This window comes from Drosophila elegans, unplaced genomic scaffold (assembly GCF_018152505.1).
Source record: "Drosophila elegans isolate 14027-0461.03 unplaced genomic scaffold, ASM1815250v1 contig_149, whole genome shotgun sequence".
Lineage (NCBI taxonomy): Eukaryota > Metazoa > Arthropoda > Insecta > Diptera > Drosophilidae > Drosophila > Drosophila elegans.
In genome coordinates this window covers 22,744,520-22,768,001 of record NW_024545513.1, presented here as the reverse complement: position 1 = coordinate 22,768,001, position 23,482 = coordinate 22,744,520, and the positions used below count along the sequence as shown (strand labels likewise).

The 23,482-nt window shown below is 41.9% G+C and overlaps 1 protein-coding gene across 12 annotated transcripts in view; it reads right to left on the bottom strand.

The window, feature by feature from the left end:
• Nucleotides 1-1,214: 1,214 nt before the first annotated feature.
• LOC108135412 (ras GTPase-activating protein raskol) overlaps nt 1,215-23,482 on the bottom strand; it is a 49,307-nt gene continuing 27,039 nt past the window's right edge. For 2 of the 12 annotated variants that reach the window (XM_041710778.1, XM_041710779.1), the window contains 6 exons: nt 18,734-18,805; nt 7,338-7,458; nt 6,501-6,628; nt 2,756-6,433; nt 2,338-2,668; nt 1,215-1,882 (listed from right to left, as the gene is read on the bottom strand). In XM_041710778.1, the coding sequence (XP_041566712.1) occupies nt 1,627-1,882; nt 2,338-2,668; nt 2,756-6,433; nt 6,501-6,628; nt 7,338-7,458; nt 18,734-18,805 (4,586 nt within the window). In that variant the 3' untranslated portion in view covers nt 1,215-1,626. Of the gene's footprint in view, nt 1,883-2,337; nt 2,669-2,755; nt 6,434-6,500; nt 6,629-7,337; nt 7,459-13,673; nt 16,395-18,733; nt 18,806-20,231; nt 20,914-23,482 lie in introns of those variants that run through there. The other 10 variants (XM_017256114.2, XM_017256115.2, XM_041710780.1 and 7 more) reach the window with 7 other exon arrangements.

Below are 23,482 nucleotides of genomic sequence, written 5' to 3'. Positions count from 1 at the left end.
ACACCAAATAAAAAAGGTGCCGACTGCAATTAATCAAAATTTAATTTCAAAAAGTGACGCTGACGATGAAGCTGACGATGCGGCCAAAAAATTGAATTGAAAAGCGGGTAGCGAGAGAGAGAAAGAGAAAGAGAAAGAGAGAGAGAGAGAGAGAACGGGCATAAGAAAATGTAATTAATCACAAGACGGTTGGGAAAAATGAAAAGCCGCAGCCAACAAGGCAACAAGGCAACAAAGAGCCGAAGGAAAACAAAAGAGGCGTCAAAAGTCGACCGGCCAGTCCATCAGCAGTCGCTGAGGCGCCCCCCTTTTTCGGGGGATCCCCGACCGCCGAACGTTAACCAGATTTCCGTTACAATTTATAGCCCCTCTTTTGGAAAGAAAAACTATATGGTTTTCACATATAACAATCGTTGACATAGCAGGGCGATCGCATTTGGAACTGATTGCCGATTGTGTTACTCATCCAACTAACATATTATTTGGCTCCCTGTGGAGAAGATCAGTTTAAATATGTGATTTGTACAATTCACTTTACTAAATTATTAACAGGAAATTTCACATATCTGTATTTTGTTTGAGTATTGAATAGATTGCTTTGATTTTCTTTTGTACACTTTATTTATTTGTTTTCTCGAAACAGCATTAGTAGGTGAAAATGGCTCTGATTTTTGTATGTTTAGATATTCACGATGAGCTAATCAATTTGAATTTAATTGAATTCATTTGACTAACGTTTTTAGTTTTTGAAATATTTATATACAAAGATATAAATATATTTGGTTTGTTTTTTTTAATATGCTTAACTTATTTTGAGTCTGCTGGCTCCATCTACCTTTCAAGACTTTAAAACAACTCTACATATAAATACGTAGAAAGCATGTAAAATTGCCAGTTATGTCAACTAGTTAAATATGTCAAAAAAATGTGTAAGGTGCATGTAACAGTATGTAAGTTTACATCTCATTGACATCTTCCCATTATATTTGACTCGATCCAAATAAGTATTTAAAGTATTTAAAAATTTTGGAGAGTAAAGGATTTCGAAAATACCAAACAAACGAAAATACTAAAAATTAAATTTGAATGGCAGTTAAGCTGAAAATGTTTTATGTGAATTGTAAAACTTAAGCCCATTAAATAAATTTTGAATTTTTTGAATTCCCAAGACAAATAAGTTTTTAAATGAAAGAAATAAGTAAACAACTCATGCATTTTTGTCTAACTTTGGTTATAATTTTATTCATTATCTTAACTTGTTCTTGTTTCTTCTTCACTTCCATGCTCCGTACTTCTGCGGTTTATCTTACTGCTTTTGCAGTTGCGTTTTCACATTTTGTTTTTGTTTTTAAACATAAGATTGAGAAATTATTTATAATGTATGTTTGTTATATGTGTAATTATATATTAAACATGTAGTATAATTTATGTAGCATACAAAAAAAATAGCTAAAAAAAAAATAAACAAAAAGGTATCCATAAGACAGAACCGCGACGGTGTCCAGAAGTTTGCATATTGTGTACAACAAAGATGCCACCCGTCAGTTAGCCAAGGTCTCGGTTCCGGTTCCGGATCCGGTCTCCTTGCAATCCTCCTCCGATCTCTACCCTTCCTCCCCCATCCGCTCACTGCGGCTTCTGGGTCTTTGGTGGTGCTTGGTGCTGCTGCTGCTGTTGCTGCTGCTGCTGCTGGGTCTCGTACCGCTGGCGCAGGGCGGTCAGGGCGCTCAACAGCCGGCTATTGGCCGCGTCCAGTGCCGCGATCTGCTGGCCCTGCTCCTCGATGACGCGCTGCTTGTGCGACAGCGCCAGCGACATCTTCAACTGCTCGCGGCGCAGCTCCTCCTCCATGGTGATGAGTCTGCAGGAGGATTGAAAGAAACTTTAATTAAGTTTTCCACTGAAGGACTGGTTCTGCATAATTATTTCAAGTGTTATGTTACAGAAATTGGTGGTTAATCAAGGCGCCATGGTTGTAAACGGTGCAGATGCAGCGGCAGCAATTGTTTAATTTTACATGTTATTTAAAAATTAAATACCATTAAAATTTGGTATGCAGAAAAATCATAATGGTATGTTCAGATAATGCTGGTTTTAAACTGATTAATCCTTGAAGAGAAGAAAACTAGCCTTGACTAGGCTTGCGAAATACACAAAGACGCAGCGTGTGGATTTAAGTCCCTGATAACATATTAAATTATTGTCAACAAGTTAAAAAGAAATGATTATTGCGTTAATGCAAAACACAGACACACACACACACACACGTTTACAAACAGCTTAAAGAACCCATTTCGGCTACATGGTTTTTGGGCTTAAATCGAGTGCTATTCCCACCTGTCGATGATGCTGCGCATGGTGGACTCCGACTGCAGGCTGAGATTGTTGGAACCGTTGCTGCCGGCGCTGCCCGCTGGCCGCTGGAGGCCGAACAGCTCGTCGCTGGAGTCGCGCAGCTCCGCCTCGTCCCGGTCGAGTGTGTGCCGGAGCGTGTCCAGCGTCTGTTGCAGCAGCTGGATCTCCCCGTTCTGGTCATAGCTCTTTCCCAGTCCCTGTTCCGAACCAGCTCCTCCTCCTCCTCCTCCTCCGCCGCCGCTGCCACTTCCACTGCCGCCACTGCTGCGCAACTGCCTGCGTCGCTTGCCCTCCTGCATTTGATTGCAGTGTCCTGGATTATAAGGATTATCCTTAGTTAGTTATATTCCAGACAGATAGATAGATAGATAGGTAGATATATGTATAGAGTCCAACTCACCCTCTGTATCCGTGCTGCTGTCGGAGAGCGTGCGTGCCGAATCCAAACTCAGACGCCTCTGGGCCGCCGAATTAGCCGATCCCACACTGCCCGAAACACTGCCTGCATACTGCTTCAGTTCCTGCTCCCTTTCCCTATCCCTTTCCCGTTCCCTTTGCTGCTGCTGCAACTGGAGCTGCTGATGCTGCTGCTGATGCTGTTGATGCTGCTGATGCTGCTGATGGGCTGCAGTCACACTGGAAGTGGAGAGGCCATAGCCCACATTGCCGCTGCTGCCGCCGTAGCCACTGCCATAGACATCCTCCCGTTTGAGTGGCCCATTCAGGCGACCGTAGGCGGAGGAGCCAGCACTCTTGCCCAGATTCGAGGTGGATGCCGCCGAGGCCGAGGTGGAGGAGCTGCTGCCGCCGCTGAGCGAACGTTGGGCCTCCAGTTTGGTGGACATACCCGCTCCGGCCGCCGCCGCCGCTGCATAGCTGAAATAGTTGTCACCCGACAACTGTTCATCCGAGGAACTGGGCGTCAGGGTGGCCGCCACCTCCAACGCTCCGCCGCTATTGAGAAAGGCCGCCCTGGCGGCCACTAAGCCACCGCCAATGGGTTTCAGGCGGCTGCCAAACTGCTGTTGCTGCTGCTGCTGCTGTTGCTGGTGGGGATTAGCTGCAGCCGAGGAACGGGAGGAACCCGTTGGGGGCTGCTGCAGTTGGTAGGAGGGATTCTTGAAGGCCAGCGGCGCATTGTGAGTGCCCATCGCGGCCTTCAGCTGGCTCTCCACGGGACTGGAGGACTGCGAGGGCGAGGGATTGGTGGAGATGCTCTGGTAGCCGGAGCTGCAGTGGCTGCTCTTCGCCGACAGCTGCTCCTTGCCGGGCACACCAGCGGGCTTGTGGTGACCACTCTGTTGGCCACTCTGTTGGTGACCACTCTGTTGGTGACCACTCTGGCTGTGCAAATGATGGTTAGTTGACTCCGCCACATCATGCTCTTCGGCATACTTGAACAGATCGTCGAGATCCTCCAGATTCTTGGGCATATTCGAGTTGGGATTGCCACCGCCACCGCCACCGCCGCCGCCGCCGCGCACATAGCCAACCGAATGATCGGGTATGCCCAGGTTGAGCTTGTGGTGACCGCCACGTGACGCCCCAGCTGGACCCAAACTGGATTTCATCATGGGCGTGGGTGACTTGCACACAAAGGCACTGCTCGTATCGAGTCCCGATATCTGGATCTGGAACTCGCCATGCATGTCGTCGTAGCTGCCACTCTGGTTGTTATTGCTACTCATGTTGCCATTGCCATTGGCTTGGATTCCAATACCATTACCATTGCCATTTCCATTGCCGTTGCGTGGCAGTGTCTTGGAGCGAGTGCTGGATGGCGTCGTGCTGGAATCGTAGTCGTTGCCATTGTGCGCCAAATACGGATAGTTCATCCGCTCCATGCGCTCCATGGTGCTGGAGGCACTCGTCTGCGGCGCCGGCGGGCAGTGATGTGCATGTGGCTGAGAATGTGGATGCAGCTGCAGCTGTTGCTGCGGATGGTGGCCATGCAGCAGATTGCTGATGCTGCCATTGATCGATGAGGATGCCATCGAGGTCTGCGATTGGGCATGCTGCAGGCCACCACCCGGCGAACTCATATACTGATTGCCGCCGGCAATGGACGTTTGTGAATTGGATAGCAGCTGTAGGGGATGCTGATGGTGCGGATGCTGTTGCTGTTGCAGTTGCTGTTGCTGCTGCTGTTGCTGCTGCTGCTGTTGCTGCTGTTGCTGCTGGAGAAAACCATTAACCGTGGGATCATTGTAACGAAAGATATTCTTCTCCAGGGAATTCGGTGTGAGTACACCACGCATTATGCCACGCTCCGCGGACAAGGGTTTGCTAACAATCGCATGCTGCGGCTGAGCCAACTGGCTTTGCTGCGGCAGCAACTGCTCCGGATTGGAGCCGGCATGCGGGGTGACCGTTGAGCCCGGATTGCGATTCTCCTGATTCTCGCTGGCTATCGAGTGCGTGGAGGAGGCGGATGTGGCCGGCAGATAGCCACCCGGCAGCGCTGTGCCCAAGCCCTGCTCCTTGGCCCGACTGATCTCGTCCAGAATGTGCTGCAGGGGGTCCAGTTCGTGCTGCCTGGCCTCCGGCAGCTTGGCCAGACTCTCGCTGAGCAGCGTGTGGAGGATGGACAGCTGTTTGCCCTGGTCAATGTAGCCGGCCCAGTCGAGTATCGAATCGGGGACCGGGTGCTCCGGTCGCGTGGAGATTATCTCGAGGAACTGCTGCATGCGATCGGCCTCGGCTTCGAGGAAATCGTTGAGGAACTCCATGAAGTTCTCCTTGCCCTGGAAGCGGGTGAAGTTGGCCAGCGTTTGCAGCGTCTTGGCCACCAGCGTGAGGTTGCGCGTGGCCCGCGCCGATGGCAGTTCGGTGGTGATGTTGAACAGCGACGGCGACAGGATGGCCGGGCACAGGAAGCGCAGGAAGATGCTCGCCGAGATCAGGTTGTCGGCCATGTCCTGGCGGCCCAGCTGCTGCAAGCGCTCCCGGAACGTGGCAAAGCAATTGCGCAGCTGGGCGGGAAAATGCTTGTGCGACTCAAATATGCACTGCCACGCCCCCCGCACAGCGCCGCGCAGGGCGGCCTGCTGCCGCTGCAGCGAGCCTGCCGACGAACCGCTCGCCTTTGTCGGATCCACCTCGCAGTCCCGCTCCGATTGAATCAACTCATTGATGGGCGCCGACAGCGTGTCCTGCAAATACTGTTCGCCCGTCAGCTTGAGGAATGCCTCCATGCTCTTGGTGGCCAGTGAGTTGCCCCTAAACGTCAGCCTCTGATCGCCCACGCGCAACAGATCGAGGGCCACCACATCGGTGAGGAAGGCGCCGGCCAATCCCTGGGCATGCATCAGCAGCACCAAAGCCTGTCCAATGTCCTCCTTGGCCTTCACCCCAATCACCGGCTCGAGGGTCTCGCACACACGCTTGTAGTTCTCCTTCAGATAGGCCAAGAAGTTGCCATACACATTGATGGGCAGGATCTCGGTGCTCTGGAAACGGCACTTGATCCTCAGCGTGGGCAACTGGTCCTTGTCCTTGCCGGAGCCACTTCCGCCGACTCCGCCGCCGCCGCCGCCGCCCGACGTCCGGCCCAGACTGTCGCCCGCCTTGTCGCTCAGTATGGGATGCCAGTGCTCGCAGGGCAGTCTGGAGGTCACGTCACGCACCGGTATCGTCACGGAGCCCACAAACTGATACTTGTCGCGCTTCTTCTTCTTGTCCACCTCACGGAACACGTTCACATTGATCACATTGATCTCGGGTATGTCGGGGAAGTCGAAGTGCTCGCCCCAAAACAACAGATCCGTCTGCAGCTTCACCGATGTCCGGCCGTACAGCGTCTTGTCCAGCTGCAGTTCGCAAAAGTATCGCTTCTTTGGCGGCAGATTCTTCGCCTCGTAGACCCACATCTTCAGCGAGTTGTCCGTGCGACGCGTGTGCTCCGCATTCGGGGCAATCGACTTGCGCAGCGAGTAGATCCAGAGGTCACGCTCCTGGCGCGATCCGCACGAGTAGTAACGCTCGCCACGCGGCCCGCCGCGCACCTGGAAACAGTGACGTCGCCCCAAAACGGACTGGTGCACGGGTGCCACACCCACTGCCCCGTTGCAGGAGAGATCTGGAGGGCAAAAAGGGATATTGGTTAGCTCTATGAACGTACGCATTGTTGACTCGTAGCCACTCACCTATGGTGGACATGACGGCATGACTGGACAACAGGCTCTCGTGCGATCGGGATCCCCTCAGTCCGCCCGAACCGCGCTTGGTCCGCTCCAGCTTGGTCACCGACTTGGTCCGCTTCAGGGGATTGGATCTGTTGTTGGGCCGCACAGAAAAATACAATCGTAAATGATATGTTGGTGAGTTTAATGGGTAGACGAGCAACGAAATCTTCTTCCAAAAAACAAGAGCTAGATACACGCAAATATTCTCAATAAACCAAAATATATACCTATAGTTTATAGGATATTTTTAAGAGCTACAATCATTTGATATTAAGTGCAATGCACTCTGCTGCCTATATAAAAATGTTATTTCGATATTTTTAATCGATTTCATTAGAGTATACGAATAACAAACTAGGTTTCAACAATATTTGCATTGAATAAACAAACAAATATACAAAAATACAATATGAATGAAGGAAATTCTTCTTGCGAAAAATAAACACTCAAGTGTGCATTAGGCAAGAAATAAATGTTTTACAAAGATTTTCAAAAAATAAACTTTTAATAATTTTTATAGTTATATAAGTGCCAATCATCTGACAAAAACTAATATATTAATTAATTGAGCTTATACTTAAAAAAAAAAAAACACAGAAAAACAAATAAAAAACGAGAAGCAAAAACGACTTCTGAATAAAAAAAATATAATATATAAGGCTGCAAAGCACTGAGATATAAGTAAATATTTACGAAAATCGGACCACAGTTCTTATACCTATCAAATTGAATAAACATCGTTAACATATCAAAATAGCACGATATGCAAGCAAAAATCGAACTACAAATAAAACTTACTTTTTGGAAAAGAAGTTGGTGAATCGCGAGGTGGCATTGTGCTCCGTCTGGTGTTGTTTGCTGCCCAAAATGGGCGTGGTGGGGGCGGATCCACGGCGGCACGCCTTCTCATAGGAAGTATCTGTAAAGAGGGGAAACCAAGGATATGCTCGTTAGAAAAGGGATTATCTCACAAGTGCCATAACAACGGGCATCTCGTATTTCTCATCTCAAATACATTTCATTGACCTCCTTTTCAGGTGATTCAAGCAAATATTTTAATCCCTAAATGATGAATTCCCTGCTCCGTTTCGTTTCCGCCTCGTTCTCATCTTCCCCCGCTCATTTTTCTGGACTCCCGAACAACAAAAACAGACACAACACACTTTGCCATAAATCGGTTTCAGTTTTTGTTCTTTTTTTTTCGGACGACTTAAAACTGGTTTTAGCCTGTCGAACAAAAGAAAAGGAGCAGCTGCTGCTCAAATGAATTTATCCCAGCTCCGGAGAGCCATCAACATCGCCGCATCACCTGCCGCAAAAAAAAAAAAAACAAGTAAAATAAAATAACAACAGCCGGAGCAGCCAGAAGACATGGAAAATTAGACATCGGCAGCAGCAGCGGCAACGGCAGGTAACCATGATTCATCATGTGCCCCATTACCGTGGCAAGATGCTCAGTGAGTACACTCAACAAAGAAAATAGAACAAAATGACGTCAATCGGTGTACACAAGGGTGGTCAAAATGCAAGTTACCTAGACATGTTTTCTAAATAACAAATTATCCAATTTATCTGTTATTTAACCATCAAACATTGTGTTTATTAATGTCTTAAATAAAATTAAATCGGTATAAGAGAAATGGCAATACTTCATTAAGCTTTGTCAAAATAACATCAATCAGTACACACAAGGGTGGTCAAAATTCAAGTTACCTAGATAAATTAGCCAATTTATCTGTTATTTAACCATCAAACATGATGTTTTTTATTATCTTAAATAACATTCATTCAGAATAGGAGAACTGGCATGCTTAAGTTTTAAGACTTATTTAAATACTTCATTAAGCTTTGTCAAAAGTCCCAGATTGATTTTCGTCTCTGCTTGAAAAATGTTTTTAAGTTTAATAATAAATTGGTAAGTAAACATCTAAAGCAGCAGCCAAATAAAAAAAATGTATTTTTTAATCAAATCAAATAAATAATTTATAAACTTGGTATTGTAAAGAGACATAATTTTGAACAGGATATCTTTGTTGGTAATGTGTAAATATATAGAAAAAAAATAAAATATTTTGCTTGAATGAAATTATTTTATTAAGATTTTCTTCAACGAAGTCAACTGTTTTTTGTTAATTTATTGTAACCAATTTGAACAGTTTAGCGGCCTTTTTTGCCACTAAATTGTAAATGGAAAGACAATGCTTCCCAGAAAACTTCGGAAAAGTGTCTCTTAAAACCCCATTTGCCCAGTGCAATCGTAGTTGAAGCTGCTTTGGAGTTTGGAGACCAAAAACCAGTTTGTGCCTGGGCATCTTCATCTGCCTTCTCCTCTTTACAAAGCCGCCCGCACAGCCAAGAAAATAAAGAACGAGCTCAGAAACAAAGCGACCTTGTCGAAGGCAGGCCACCTACAAAGTTAGCCATGAAAATGAAGGGGGGGTGAAGTGTGGAGGGGTGGAGGGCCCGTGGACGTGGCCATATCCCATTCTGAGTCATCAGGGATGAAGAGCAAACATCTTTTTTATCTGATGGCATGCAAAAGAGGCATCGGGAATACGGACATTTCCATGTTTTATGGGCTACTCCGCCCGCCCATCGGTTATTCTTTATTTTGTTGCTGTCCAAAAGGGCTCCCTTCCGCATTTCCAGGTTGATTCATTTCAATGGCCACCAGATGCAAACAACCCGATTTGTCATTCATTCAAAAAATACAACAAACAAAACATATGGGGGAGACCAAAGGCAAAACAAAAGAAATTGTGTCATGTTTGGCATGGTGGTGCGTGGCATTTAAACACACACACAACTTCTATTAATAATACCAAAAAAAAAAAAAAAAAAGAGCGGGCAAAAATAAAAAAAAATTATGAAATATTCCTATATAAGATCAAAACTCGTTGATGAGCAACTGTATCATCATCTTAATCTTACCGCCTGGCGTGCAAAGCAAACAGCCAAAGCGAAATAGCATCAAATCCAAAGCGATAAAGTCTATAATATATATAAATAAAAAGAAGGTGAGTCGAAAATGGCGCATTTATACCGTTTTTGTAGAAGGTAAAAGTGGGTGTTCCACGCCCCCAGATTAGCGCCAAATCTAGAATAGGCACGCAAATCAGACCAGCAGATAGGTAACCATCACAAAATAGTGGCAAAAAAGCACACACCCTATAAAAAAAAAAAACATGGAAAAGATGGATGATATCTCAACCTTTTCAACTAATTATAAACAATTCTTCTCATACTTTCCATAAAAATCTAGGGCAACTTTGGCTTATCATATTTCTGTAGAAACAAGCCGCAATTACTCGAACATTTCTGCTTCATTAGGAAAGTAATTATTATGTTTTACTGTTCACAAGAGTTCTTTATAGGGATTGCAATGGATTTGAACTGATGTTTAAAAGACCACTCATAAATATGTAACCCAGGGTTCAACAACTGATAAAGTCTCTATTGAATGATATACAACAGAGATTGTCTGTGTTTCCGTGCTTCAATAAAACCAAATGATGGAAAATACCATTTTTGGGAAAATAGGTGGGCTGGCTAATCGCATATATAGCGCTATGAAGTCAGCAGAGATCAGATTGGGGCCTATACCTATTACACTCAATCTTGGAGTGTGTAATAATTTTTTTGGCCAGATGACCGGACCTCCGAGACTGCGAGATCATGATCGTGTTGCGATGTGAGGTGATGATGCTGAAATGCTGCTGACTACACACGGGGAGATAAATTGCTCATCGCTTGAGTCACAGTCACTTCCAGTCACAATTCTTTGGTTTTTTTCGGGGTTTTTAAGACAACGTGCAATTAAAACGGATTAAAGACGGTGGCACAGAGACGGGCTCGGGCTCTGGTTCGCTTTCACTGACCACCACCGAACCAAAATGGAGATCGATCGAATCGGATCGACTTAGATCGACTGGGATCGTAGCTACCTTGGGTGCCTTGGGCAGATGCTAACTGTGCGATAAGGTCAGCGCTCAATTATCAGCGCGTTAAGTAAACCAAAGCCAAAGCCAATACCAATACCAATACCAAAACCAAACGAAAAGTAAAGTGGAAAGTGGAAAATGCGTACAGTGATCACTCACTATCTCACGATCCGTCAGTGGAGCCCTGATAAATGGAACTAGCCAGCGATCGTGGCAGATAAATGGCCCCTGTATCTTTATCTTCTCTTTGTTTTTGTTTCTGTTTTTGTTCTCTCCGCTATAATTCTCGAAAATGTCAACAGTTTTCAGTTCTCGGTTGAGTGATATGTGTGATATATGATATGATCTATGGGCCCACGGCCCACAAGTCACTCTTCTCCGCTCAGATAAGGCTACGATCAATAAAGTGAAATCATATTTGAGTTTCGTGCTTCCTCAAAAACATAAATATTCCTATCTGCCTTGTCTATTTCATTTTATTTCCATCGTCGCGGGTCCGCTTTATCGACGGAAAATATAAAAACCGCCTTGGGTTAAGTCGTTAGTTACGAAAGCGTTTGCGCCTTATCACATTACAAATAAAATGCAACTGCAACTGCAACTGCACTGAGCGAATGCAGCGGCAAACAACAGCAAACCGACTGCGTCACAGTGCCCACTATCTGCATGTTTGCTGGCCACTCGTCATTGACTATAAGTACAATGGAAAAGTATATTTTGTACCTAAATTAAATACAGTTTTTAAATCATGGATCAGTGTATTTGGGCTATATTTAATGGCAACTTATTCAATGAATTTCTAATTTAAAAAAAGTGGAATAAATTTTACCAAACCACATTATGTTGTTCTTTTTAAATGTCAATTTTTGGCAAATCAGGTTTTTTCTTTTAATGTATAAATTTCTAACAGCAAATATAGAGTTTGAGACGCAATAAGAAGCCAGAAGGCAAAACAAAACATTAAAGCATTACAAATTACATGACAAACTTATTTGCCCAAGTGTTTTGACACGAAGTAATAATTTAAGATGATTTAACATAATTGCAAGTACTTAAGATTGAAAAAAAAAAAAACTCAATTTGTTTGTACATTTTCCTAAACTACCATACAATTGACAGCAATTATTTGCAGTGCATCAGCGAAAAATGGCAGCAACAATTTGAGTTTTAAAATAAAGCGGTTCGTTTGTTTGGCATTCTCAGTCTCCTCTCTTTTTCGCTCTCTTCTCGCTTCACAAAAAAAAACTGGTTTCTTGTGCGGGTGTGTGTGAATCATAATAAAATAACAACAGTCCAGAAAAAAGCAACGAAATTGAAATTGTTGCCAGAGAGTGGAAGGAAAAAATGGAAAATGGAAAAAAAAAGAAAGAAAGAAACGACGCCGCACAGTGGGACCATCATTTAAATGATCACAAATCGAATTGGCCACACTTCTTCGGCGGTGTTAATGCGAATCGATCGGATACTTAACGGTACTGTCGTGCGCCTCTCTCTCTCTCTCTCTCTGTCTCTTTCGAACTCATTGAAATGCAATGAGCTTCGCGGCGTTCCAAGTATAGAAAACTGATTCCGATTCAATGACCAGCACATCGGGTATAACTCAAGAAGTCGTCACTAGTTGGTAGAAACACCAATGGCGTTCCTGGAATACAAAATCAGAATGCAAGAGGATGCCCACATGGCACATAGATACACTTATACACACTCCCTTCAATCACTTTCGGATCGGTTTATTTGGGTTCTACACCGTGAGAAAACAAGGTCAAAAATCACAAACATCAAATTTTAAAGTGTTTTTTATTAAAAAAAAAAACCATAAAGCAATTTAATTTTATTAAAACATTTTAAAAGACTTGAATAGATAGTTACACTTGATGTAAACAATGATTTCGATTTAACATTTCGAGTTTATAATAACTTTTTGCCATCCCTTTTTTTATCAAGAAAAAGGCAAATCGATGTTATCAAAAATTGTAAATAATAAATTCGAGTATCTACATTTACAGTACTTAATGATGTGACAGTGTTGCTTTTTAAGATTAAATAAAATAAAAAAAAAAAACTATCAAAATCACGATATAGAATACCACATAAACCAGTCCAATATCTGTTGTGTAATATGATATCATAAAATATTCTTTATTTTGTGTGTACTTCTATTAAGCCCATGGTGCGACGCTCCACTGCCTTCCAGGGCCATCAAATTGAGCTACAATTGAGCCTCACAATTGGGCTACGTTCCAAAAGAATACATACATATACTTCGATGTACACGTACATAATTATATATATAGTCGTCGTCGGGTATGCCGGTGGTTGGGGGAGGGTTCACCTCCGATCGTGTGTAAATAAAGTAGCTGGCTTCATGATGGCAAACGTCGCAAAAGAAACGCACAGGAAGGCTTAATAAGAGCCGCCAGAAAGTGTGAAGAACGAACGAATGGGGAAGGGGGAGTTGCACAGCTGCGGTCATAATAATAGCCCTTAAAACATCTGCCCATAAAAGAGTGTACCCATTATAAAAGTTGTAATTTACAATGTATTACATTGTGTCGAGGGGTTTAATAATAGCCATCATCATTTTAAAATGACTATTCATTAAATGTTCTACTCAAGTTGATAGAAATGCGATTATTAAACAAAAAATCAATAACTAAATTAGAAGAAGATGTAGGCATTTGAATTCACCTGTTAGTCATAATAGATTTAGCAAGTTTAAATGGAAGATTTAAGAGATTGATAATTTTCTTGGTTATTGGTTAATATTTGAGTTTACTTTCAAAATTCTAGTTTGAAAGCCAATATTGTTTATACAATTAAATATTTTTCGAGTGTTATTAGATTTTAGTCCTTTTGTGAGGTATTCAGATATGATCCATCAAAACCTAGAAATAGACCTACAAGTTTGACCCATACTGTCTTGAAGGGGCGGGGGGCTGGGTCTTATCTAATCGTGACCCTGTGCAGATAGGGGAATACCAAATGCGATCGCCGTTGTTCGATACAAACCAGCCATTGTACGGCCAAACGGGGATCGTTCGATCGAATCGAATCGAATGCAATGCAATGGAATGGAGTGGAATCGCAAAAGGGGTTGTTTTTCGGTTGTTTGCCACAGGAAATACTTGATACTCATGCGCAGAGACAAAGACACAGACAAAGACAACGAATTTCGTTGATGGGATCGACCTACCGGAATGATGTCCCGCATCGTCCTCCGCCGTTGCCGTCGCCTCATTCTCAGTGGCCACCGAGAGATCCGCTCCAGCTGCTGATGCCGATGCCGAGGTCATGTGTATGGCCAGATCCCTGATCTTGAAACGTTCACAGATCAGTTCCTCGCAGTGATCGGCCTGAAAATAGCAGTTCAGTTCGTCCAAACTCAAGGGGCAGACGTCGTAGGGCTGGTAGAAATGTTTGCCCCAACTGCCATTGTTGCTGGAACTATCCCCAGTACAGCTGGTGGACAATGATCCCTGCATGGCTCCCTGATGGTTAAGTGAGTGTCCACCAGATCCGCTACCAGATCCTAAGCCACCTGCTTGGTTTGTTGGTTTCAATAGGGAATTACTGCGGGCCACTTTGGTGGAGTGGGCGCGTCGTATAAAACTAAGCGACTTCTTGGGCGGCGAACAGATCACCGACGTATTCGGGGGCGTGGCTCCTGCTATATCCGTTGAAAGTTTGGGCGTTGACTTGAGTAGAAATAGGTTTTTGGGCGGAAAACTGTGCGTCAGAATGGACGTGGCCGAACAGCTGTTCTGCAGTTTATAGGGGGATGAGGATACCGCTATCTGACTGGCGGTACTGCCGCCAAACAGCTGACGCTGTTTTTCCTGCAGCTTTTCCTGCTTTTCCTGCTTCGCCTGCTGTTTTTCCCGCTTCTTTTCGAGCTCATCCAGAGCGGCTGCCTCGCGTAAAACAACTGAGGGCGATAAGTTTTGCGGCAGTGTCTTCGATTTGGCACGGAGCGTAATCAGCGTGGTGGTCGTCGTGGTAGTCGTTCCCATGGATGAGGTATTATTATTATTATTATTATTGTTGTTGTTGTTATTAGTCGCCGTATTTGTGGCCAAACCTCGTTCAACCGAGGGCAGCGGTACGGCCAGTATATTGGTACGCGATCGCGACTTCATCAGCTTTATGGGTGTCGAGGTGTTTGTCTGCATGCGACTGATCTCTGAATCATCGTCATAATCCTGTGCTTCTTGACCGGATAATGCCTGCTGTTTGGGCGGCGGGGGCGTGGCCAAAACGATATCGTTGTCCTCATTGAAATGAGTCCTAGGCGCAGTCGAAATACCCATGGGTATAGTACTGCTACCTATCGAGGACTGCTCCCCATCGCTGCCATTCAAACTGATCACGTTCAGCACTATGCCATATCTTTTCAATTTCGACGGGGAGGCGGCGGCATTGTTATTCCCAGTGGGCAGGGATTTGAGCAATTGTTCGCGATGCCGCGCCTCCGAGGAGTTTTCCTCGTCCTCATCGGTATCGGAATACTGGGCCGTATTCTCGCTACCACTAATGCTCCAATTGAAACCGCAGGGTGGCGACATTTTCGATGAGGAGGAGGAGTGCGATGTTTTCCGCTCGAAAAGAGCACTAACCTTGGCCACGCCGCTTTTCACGGAGCTGGACTTGCGAAGACTATAGCTTTTGGCCGATTTGGTTTCAGAATTAGTTAGGGAGTTACTGTTGCTGCTCAGGCTGGTGTTGCTGGATGATTTTTGGACCAGATCCACCAGACCACTTTTCTCCTCTTCGTCTTCGATTACCAAGGGCACATAGAATGTGGAACGGCGTCTTTGGGATTTTTCTTCCGGTGTAGCTTGTATCGGAGTCTCACTGTGTTCAGTGTTTGGTGTATCTGCTATAGTTGTTGTTGTGCTGGTGCTCAACATTTTGTGCAAGTCGTCTATAATTTTTATTTCGCTCAGTGTATTTTAGAGAGCATGGCACACACACACATTTGAAGAGTAAGAAGAGAACATACACATACACACACACACGCAGGTATATCTTGTGTTTGTGTTTGTTGACGCTGCTGCTCCTTCTTTCTCCTTTTCGCTGATGCTTCTTTTTTACTTCATGAATTTTATTTACACTCCCCTTCTTGTTGCTGTTTTCTACTTTTAATTTGTTTTTTTTTTATTTAAGGTTTTTGTTCGAGTGTGTGCGTTTGTCGCTTGGCTTATAAAAATTATGCGCTCAACTGCATTTCCGCGTTTTTTCTCTTTCTTCACGCTTTTGTTTTTGCTGCAACTTATCGCCTTTTCGCATCACATTGTCGCTTGGTTAAGTTTTTCTTGTATTACTTTTTGTTGTTGTTTGTTTAGTTTTGGTTTTTAGTTGCAGCATACACACATACACACGCACACATGCAGCGCTGAGAGACTGCAGTAATACACACGAACACGCATTTTTTTCTTGGTGTGCAGGAATGCGTTTTTATTTTTGTTGTTGTTGAAGTTGGGAAACGGGATAAAACACTTTAACAAAAAAAAACATCACTCGCTTTAGCAACAATTCAAAAAAAAATATCCATTGATATTAATGTAGAGCATAACAAAACAGGGATAACTGGAAAATTTTATCCATCCGAAAACAAAACCGACGCGCTAAGGAATCTAACAACAATAATAAACGGTGCTATTTTTAGAACGCCGTTCTCTTTGACGTTACTTATTTGTTGTTTTTTTCTTTAAAAAGTACTTTAATTAAATTATTTTTATTTTTAATTCATCGGCCGAATATTGCACTGGAAAAATATACCCGTTCCCGAACTTAGCGTTTTCGATCGCTTAAAAAGATTTTGTCCGGGAGCAGCGCAGTAGCGTCTTTTCGTCGACGAAACAGTGAAAACGAATTTAACGAGGAAAACAGAATCCGTTTTTGTGGCTCGCTTTGAGTCGAATTCGTAACAGAAATGTTAAAAATAATCGCTTTCCTAACAGCAATGTTAAAGACTATCGATGTCATCGATCTGAATAATCTGAATACAGATCTCGTTTAGACACATCGATAGTTCACGATCGGTACCAAGGCAAAGCCAAGTTAACTTAAGCCGAGTTTTCAACCATCGGAGTTTTAATTTTCAGCCACTGGCGCTTAATTTATCGTTTTCAAAAAGATCATTTAAGGTGAAGATTAAGGCCCCGCGTAAGCTGTTGCTTTGTGCGTTATTTTTCTTTTTTTTTTGTCAAAGACAACCGAGGAAAAGTGGGATTTAGAGCCACCTTCTTTAGTTTTTTTCGATCGCTGTTCGACATTCGGTCTATCGTTCCACTATCGTGCGCAACTATCACCACCAACAACAACAACAATGAAGCACAAGTGGCGGGAAAGAAACCAGTTTTAAATTTTGTTATTTGCAATGGTCTGGGGATCATTTTGTTGCTATTGGATATACTATTTCTTATTCTAATAACAAATAGTTTTGTATGTGAAAAAACAGAGCTTGAATTTTAAGAGAATGTTACTACTAAATACTTTCCTACCTCAACTGTAATTGGGTGGGTATACATACATACATATGTATATGAAAGGTGCTAGCTGTGCAGCCGGGCAACGCATAATACAAATTAGAGGGAACCCCTTTGCCACCCCTACATCTACAACCGACGTAACGCTTGGTTCCCCCTCTCGGCCTGTATTTTATTTTATTATTCGTTTTCACTGCGGAAGTGCGTGACTATTGGGTTTTATGTGACACGTTCGCCTCCTTCGCCTCAACGAAACGGAAGACTTGTTTACGAGCCGCTCTCGAAAGTAACCATTTTCATTTTCATTCCCATTTCCATCGGCATTAGCAAAGGGGCACAATGAACTCTAGGGTAGGGAGTTTTCTGTCTTATATTTTCAACCCTTGACCAGACGATTGTTATATAAGCCACGTCCTGCCTCTCGAAATTCCGTTAATTTCACAGAAATTCCCCTCCCAAAATAAATTATGCCACTAAATGCGGAGTTTGGCAAATAAACATCATATAGTGCGGCATACTTTACGGACCAAATAGAGTTTCTGTCGTGTCAAGTAGACATTTGGTAAGTGACGTGTAGAAACAAGAAAATTACTGTAGGAAAATTGTGTAGATCATTATAAAACGCCTTGATTTATGCAAAGAAATAAAATAAAGATTATAAGTGAAAACAAACTCTCCTACCTAATATACTTGTATAATTAATAAATCACTCGTTAAAGATTAGACTTGAACGTGTGTTCTTTCAGTTAATAATAATATAATAAGAGCTTTTGTTAATTAAATGAAAAGGAATTTACGCTTGCAGATTAAAGATAACGAGTTTTTGAAAAAAAGCCAACACACAAGTTAATTCCATGTTGTTTATAAATATTAATGAAAGGTTTTACGAACTACAAATCAAGTTCTAAGTGGTACAAATGTAGTTAGAATTTTTTTTTGCTTCGCAGTGCGCCCATGTGATTTATTTTAGAATCTGATTTTAAATTATACTTTCCTAACTGTAATTCAATTTTAATTAAATTGCAGCTCAAATGGGTTTGAAAAGCTAACAAACCTATTTGACAAATTCTTTGGTTTCTGTCTAATTGTTGACTTCAATTACTTTCAAAAGCTTGCCATAAACATTCGACAGATAATTGGAATAGTAATTACATACAATTAAACATAAATTTGAGTTTGTAAAAATAATTACTAGAAGTAAAGAGACTTGAATTTTATTACAAGCTGTTTCGTTTTATCAACTTGGATTAAACTTCAAATTCATTGAAAGATTCCGGATTATTTTATGGTTTTAATTATATTAATTAAAATGAGCTTATGAAAAAGTCTTGAAGCTTGTAAAAATAAAACCTTAAAGTAAAAAATAAGCATTTTAATATGAAAATGTTCTAGCAGTCTCTTTATCAATTTAGTTTTAGGTTCTTTATAATTTTGTGTATTTGCTTGTCTGGGGTTACACGCTGTGATAGTATTTCTTAGTTTGAGAGTCCCCTTTTAAATATACGTTGCCGTTGTATATATATATATACAATATATGTATACAAATCATAATGTACACTTGCTGATAAGTTCAGAACAGATCGCATTGCGCTGAGCCGGCAAAAATGCGAGCATTTGTGGGTTTCTAGGTCTCTCTGGTGCAAATTCTCTCTAAGCGCCACATGGAAATGGGGGAAACAATGTCACGACATTGAGATACGGATGCATGAGTGACTAACAAAAAGGGAATCGATCGAACAATCGGGGGACTTTGTGTTGGTGTTACCTTCATTCAGCACTGAATCGGTTAGCGCCGTATCGAAATGTATGCGAGGCAGTGTCTTCGACTTGTACTCACCTGCAAATGGAAAAAAAGAGTAAAATGGATTAGTTGTGTTAAATGCAAATGTCAGAGTGTAAATACTAGATGTTATGTGTTTCGTGTTTTGTGTTTCGTGTTTAGTGTTTTGTTTTGCAAAACTCGACCGACCCATTTACATGGCCTGACCTTTGAGCTTGTTGTGAATTCACTTCAATTAATGCAAAATATGAAATACAGACGAGTCGAGTCGAGACGAGATACGAAAGATACAATTTTCTAGATGATGGTGACAATGTGGGGCAAGCTCGTAAATTGAGCAATTGTTGTAGGTGACCCAGGAGTCTGCGTCTGGTGTCTGGGGTCTGGGGTTTTTCAAGAGCCACAGCCCGAGCCCCTTTAGTTCCCAGCTCAAGCCATTATTATTATTATTATTATTATTATTACTGTTCCGTTGGCACTTTTCCCAACACTGCATTATCTTATTTGCGCGGGTCATCAGTCGTAACTGTGCAACTGTAAATTATACCGCCGCACAATTGACTTCAAAGCGGAATGACCGATCCATCCAACTGACGAACTGACGAACCAACGAACCAACGAACCAACGACCCAACCAATCCAACCAATCCAACAATCAAACGATGATTGTGTGTTCCCGATGATGTCACATCCGTCATCCATCCGCCGCGTACGCAGAGAAGTGCTCCTCTTGCCAAGAATTGTGATAACAGATTAAATAACCCTGACTCTGGGATATAAATGTCGCAGAATCATTCAGATTTCAGGCTAAAAAGTGGGAAACTCATTACAGCCCTATGCTGTTAATTTTCAAACAACAACTTTAAAGTCAATACCATAAAAGCACAATCACTGTTATTAAATAACTAATAGGAAAAATAAACAACAACTCTATATAGTTGCAAAAATAAATATTTACATTATTTCACTAGATTAAGAATACATATCTTTATTTTTTGCAAACCATTTGTCTACATTTTACGAAATGTGGCAATGGCAATTTTGTTGATATCAACATTACATATATACAACATTTCAGCAGAAACAAGTTGTTTTTATTTTTCAACATTAAAAAATTGCCCTTTAAATGATTGCTGGCAAAATTGAGCTTGCCGTTAGTACAAAAAACATAGCTTTAAAACAAATTCGAAGCCGCTGATTATTTTGTACACATTTTCTAAATTTGCTCTCCTTAAAATATCAAAATATCATAATGGCTAAGAATTAATCATCATTGTGACTAGTGCATTTATTGATACGTAAATTTACTTGTAGCACAGAATAATATTAAAGTTAATATTAAAATATTAAAAATGTAGCAAAAAAGCAATTTAAAATGTTCTAAAATCAAGAAAAATGTTATGTAGGTTGTTAAATTTTGCACGTATTGACCCACGGGTCACCTGCATAAAATCCCAATTTGTTTCTCTGGTCAAATACTTACTCCTGCCCGCCGTCTCCAGAGTGGATGCACCCGATCCTGTCCCAGATCTTTGCTCCTGGTCGCCTTTCATCAGCTGCAGTTGCTGCTCCTGCTGCAGCAGCAATTGATGTTGCTGCTGTGGGTGTGGCTGCTGCAGCTGCTGTTGCTGCTGTTGCTGCTGTTGCAGTTGTTGCAGCTGATGCTGTTGCTGCAGTAGCTGCAACTGCTGCACATCGCAGTGGACCTCGTGAATGGGCGGCGTGGGGGCGTCATCCCGCTCGCCCCTCAAACAGGAGGCCAATCCCCGGCCCCGTGGCATGGTGCTCCGCCGGAGAGCCGCCGTCTGCGGCTGCTGGTCCGAGGATCTCGAGGGATGAGGATGAGGAGCGGAATTCTGGGACTGCGGGGTGGTGGCGTTACGTGGCATGGAGTTCACCTTCCGCTGCTGCGGCGTCGTCGATGTGCTCGTCTGCATTTGCACCTCGTCGCTAATTGCACGCAAAGCACCGCAGTTCATTCTGATTTGGTTAGCTGATTATGTTTGTGTTTGTGTTTATGTTTGTTTCTTTTTTTTTTGGTATCCTTGCTTAAGTTGCCTTTGTAGATTTTTGGTTTGTGTTGCCTTGGTAGTTTTGTTGATGCTTTTCTATTTTTGTTTTTAGTTTCTGTTAGTTCAGTTTCTCTTTAACCTTGACATGGTTTCCTGTACGATTAAGGGGTAGGTAAATATACGCACTCGAACACAATACTCGCGATGCCTTAGAAACACTGGCTTGGCTTGGTCAATAAATAGCTTTTATAACATTAGTTTATTATAAATTTAATACTTTTCAGAAATTATTAATTTAAAATTCGAATTTTTAATACCGATATGTAAAGTAGAGTGTTGCCATCATATGATTCTATATCATATGTTATATTTCTTCTTTTGTACTTTTATTCAAATTAAGCACGTTTTGAGTTTTATAATTATTTTTTTTCTGTAGTTACTCGTTCTTTTATCAATAAAAAAGTTTCAGTTATTTATACTTTGTTGTGCATATCATTAATTTTAATGCATATTATGGGTATTTTGGCTATATGTTGTAGGAAAATCATGGGAAAAACAGAAATGTCATCGTTTGAAATTTTTTCGGGATAAAGACGGTTTAGAAATTGAATACAATTTTCATTAATTAAAGTTCTTTAAGAAACATATATTTAGAAAACCATAATACAGTAAAATATGAAATATCCCTATGATATGATCTGAAACATCCCTAGTAACTTTGGCTAAGCAGGGCTGTTTTAGTTCTCTTCTGGGCATTAAAACCATCTGACATCGACGGTTTGGTTTCGCTTGCCTGCGTCGGCAATTAAGATTTATGGTCATGGCGTGTTGGCCTTCGTAAGCACACCCCCTACCGGTTTTCACCCCCCTCTTCCGCCTTCACTGCACCCCCAAAAAAAAAATAATAATAATAATAATAATCTAAAGGCTCCTACGACTGCCACTTTTTTGTGACTCGAAAATTGTTTAGCTAATTTTTCCAAGTGGTTTTTCGTTCTTTTGCACACGAGCGACTGCGCAACAGCACTCTTACAAACAAAGGGAAAACATATAAATAATATTACACACACAACATCACACAGCACAGCACAACGCAGCACAGCACAGCCTTCATTATTTTGGCTTAAATTTTCCTTTTAACTTGTACAATTTTACGCTCGTTGGCTTTTGCGGCAACAATATCCAAAACGGAACGAAACGGAATTGAAATGAAATGAAAATGTTTGTTTATGTATGTATGAGCAGCTGTGGGTGTTTTTTTTTTTTTAAAGGGAAGGGGTTATACTCATCTGATCGAGAGAGAAATAGAGAAATCGCCCAAGAAAGAGAGTGAATAAATTAGTAAACCCACACAATATTGTTCTAAAAATTGAACAAATTATATCAGCTTGCATAAAATTACATTACATGGGTTAATTATAGATTGTGGTTTTAACAAGACTTTATCCAAGTATTTAAATTAATAGAACACTCTTCAAAAAAAAAATGAAATTGTGTTTTACGTCAACTAGGTTAAACTTAGAACAGCATTACAACTTAAGATTTCCATTGTAGCGTCGACTTTTTCCTTATTGCATCGTTTAAAAACTAGGCGCCAATCGATAAATGCAGGCCAATTAAATGGCAACCAACCATAAATGTATGCAATCAGCCCAAGGCGTTAAAAATCTGTAATAATTGGCTTTGGGAAGCTTTGGCTTTCTCTTGTTCGACTTTAGCATTTTCCCCTCCAAAAGGCCAGAAAAAAAAATGGGGTTTTGTTCGACTGTGTGTGGCGGTGTGAATTCTAGGCCTCAATTTTGTGGTTTGCTGATTTTCATTACTGGATTTTCCTCCGCGTGCGTTTTGCGTTTTTATTTTTTTAATTTTTTTATACCCTTGCAGAGGGTATTATAATTTCAGTCAGAAGTTTGCAACGCAGTGAAGGAGACATCTCCGACCCTATAAAGTATATATATTCTTGATCAGCATCACTAGGCGAGTCGATCTAGCCATGTCCGTCTGTCCGTCTGTCCGTCCGTCTGTCCGTCCGTCTGTCCGTCTGTCCGTCTGTCCGTCTGTCCGTCCGTTTATATGCAAACTAGTCTCTCAGTTTTAAAGCTATCTGCATGAAACTTTCCCAAAAGTTGTCTTTCTATTGCAGGTAGTATATAAGTCGGAACGAGCCGGATCGGACGACTATAGCATATAGCTCCCATAGGAACAATCGGAAAAATAAATGAAAAAAAATTATAACTTTGCTGTTTTTTAATTTTTTGTTTAGTTCTTCGACATTTAGTAATGGTTAAATTTTTCCGATTTACGGTTTAAATTCCATCAAAATCGGACGACTATAGCATATAGCTCCCATAGGAACAATCGGAAAAATAAATGAAAAAAATTATAACTTTGCTGTTTTTCAATTTTTTGTTTAGTTCTTCGACATTTAGTAATGGTTAAATATTTCCGATTTACGGTTTAAATTTCATCAAAATCGGACGACTATAGCATATAGCTCCCATAGGAACAATCGGAAAAATAAATGAAAAAAAATTATAACTATTCTGTTTTTTATTTTTTTGTTTTGTTCTTCGACATTTAGTAATGGTTAAATATTTCCGATTTACGGTTTAAATTTCATCAAAGTCGGACGATTATATCATATAGCTCTCATAGGAACAATCGGAAAAATAAATGAAAAAAATTATAACTTTTCTGTTTTTTAATTTTTTGTTTAGTTCTT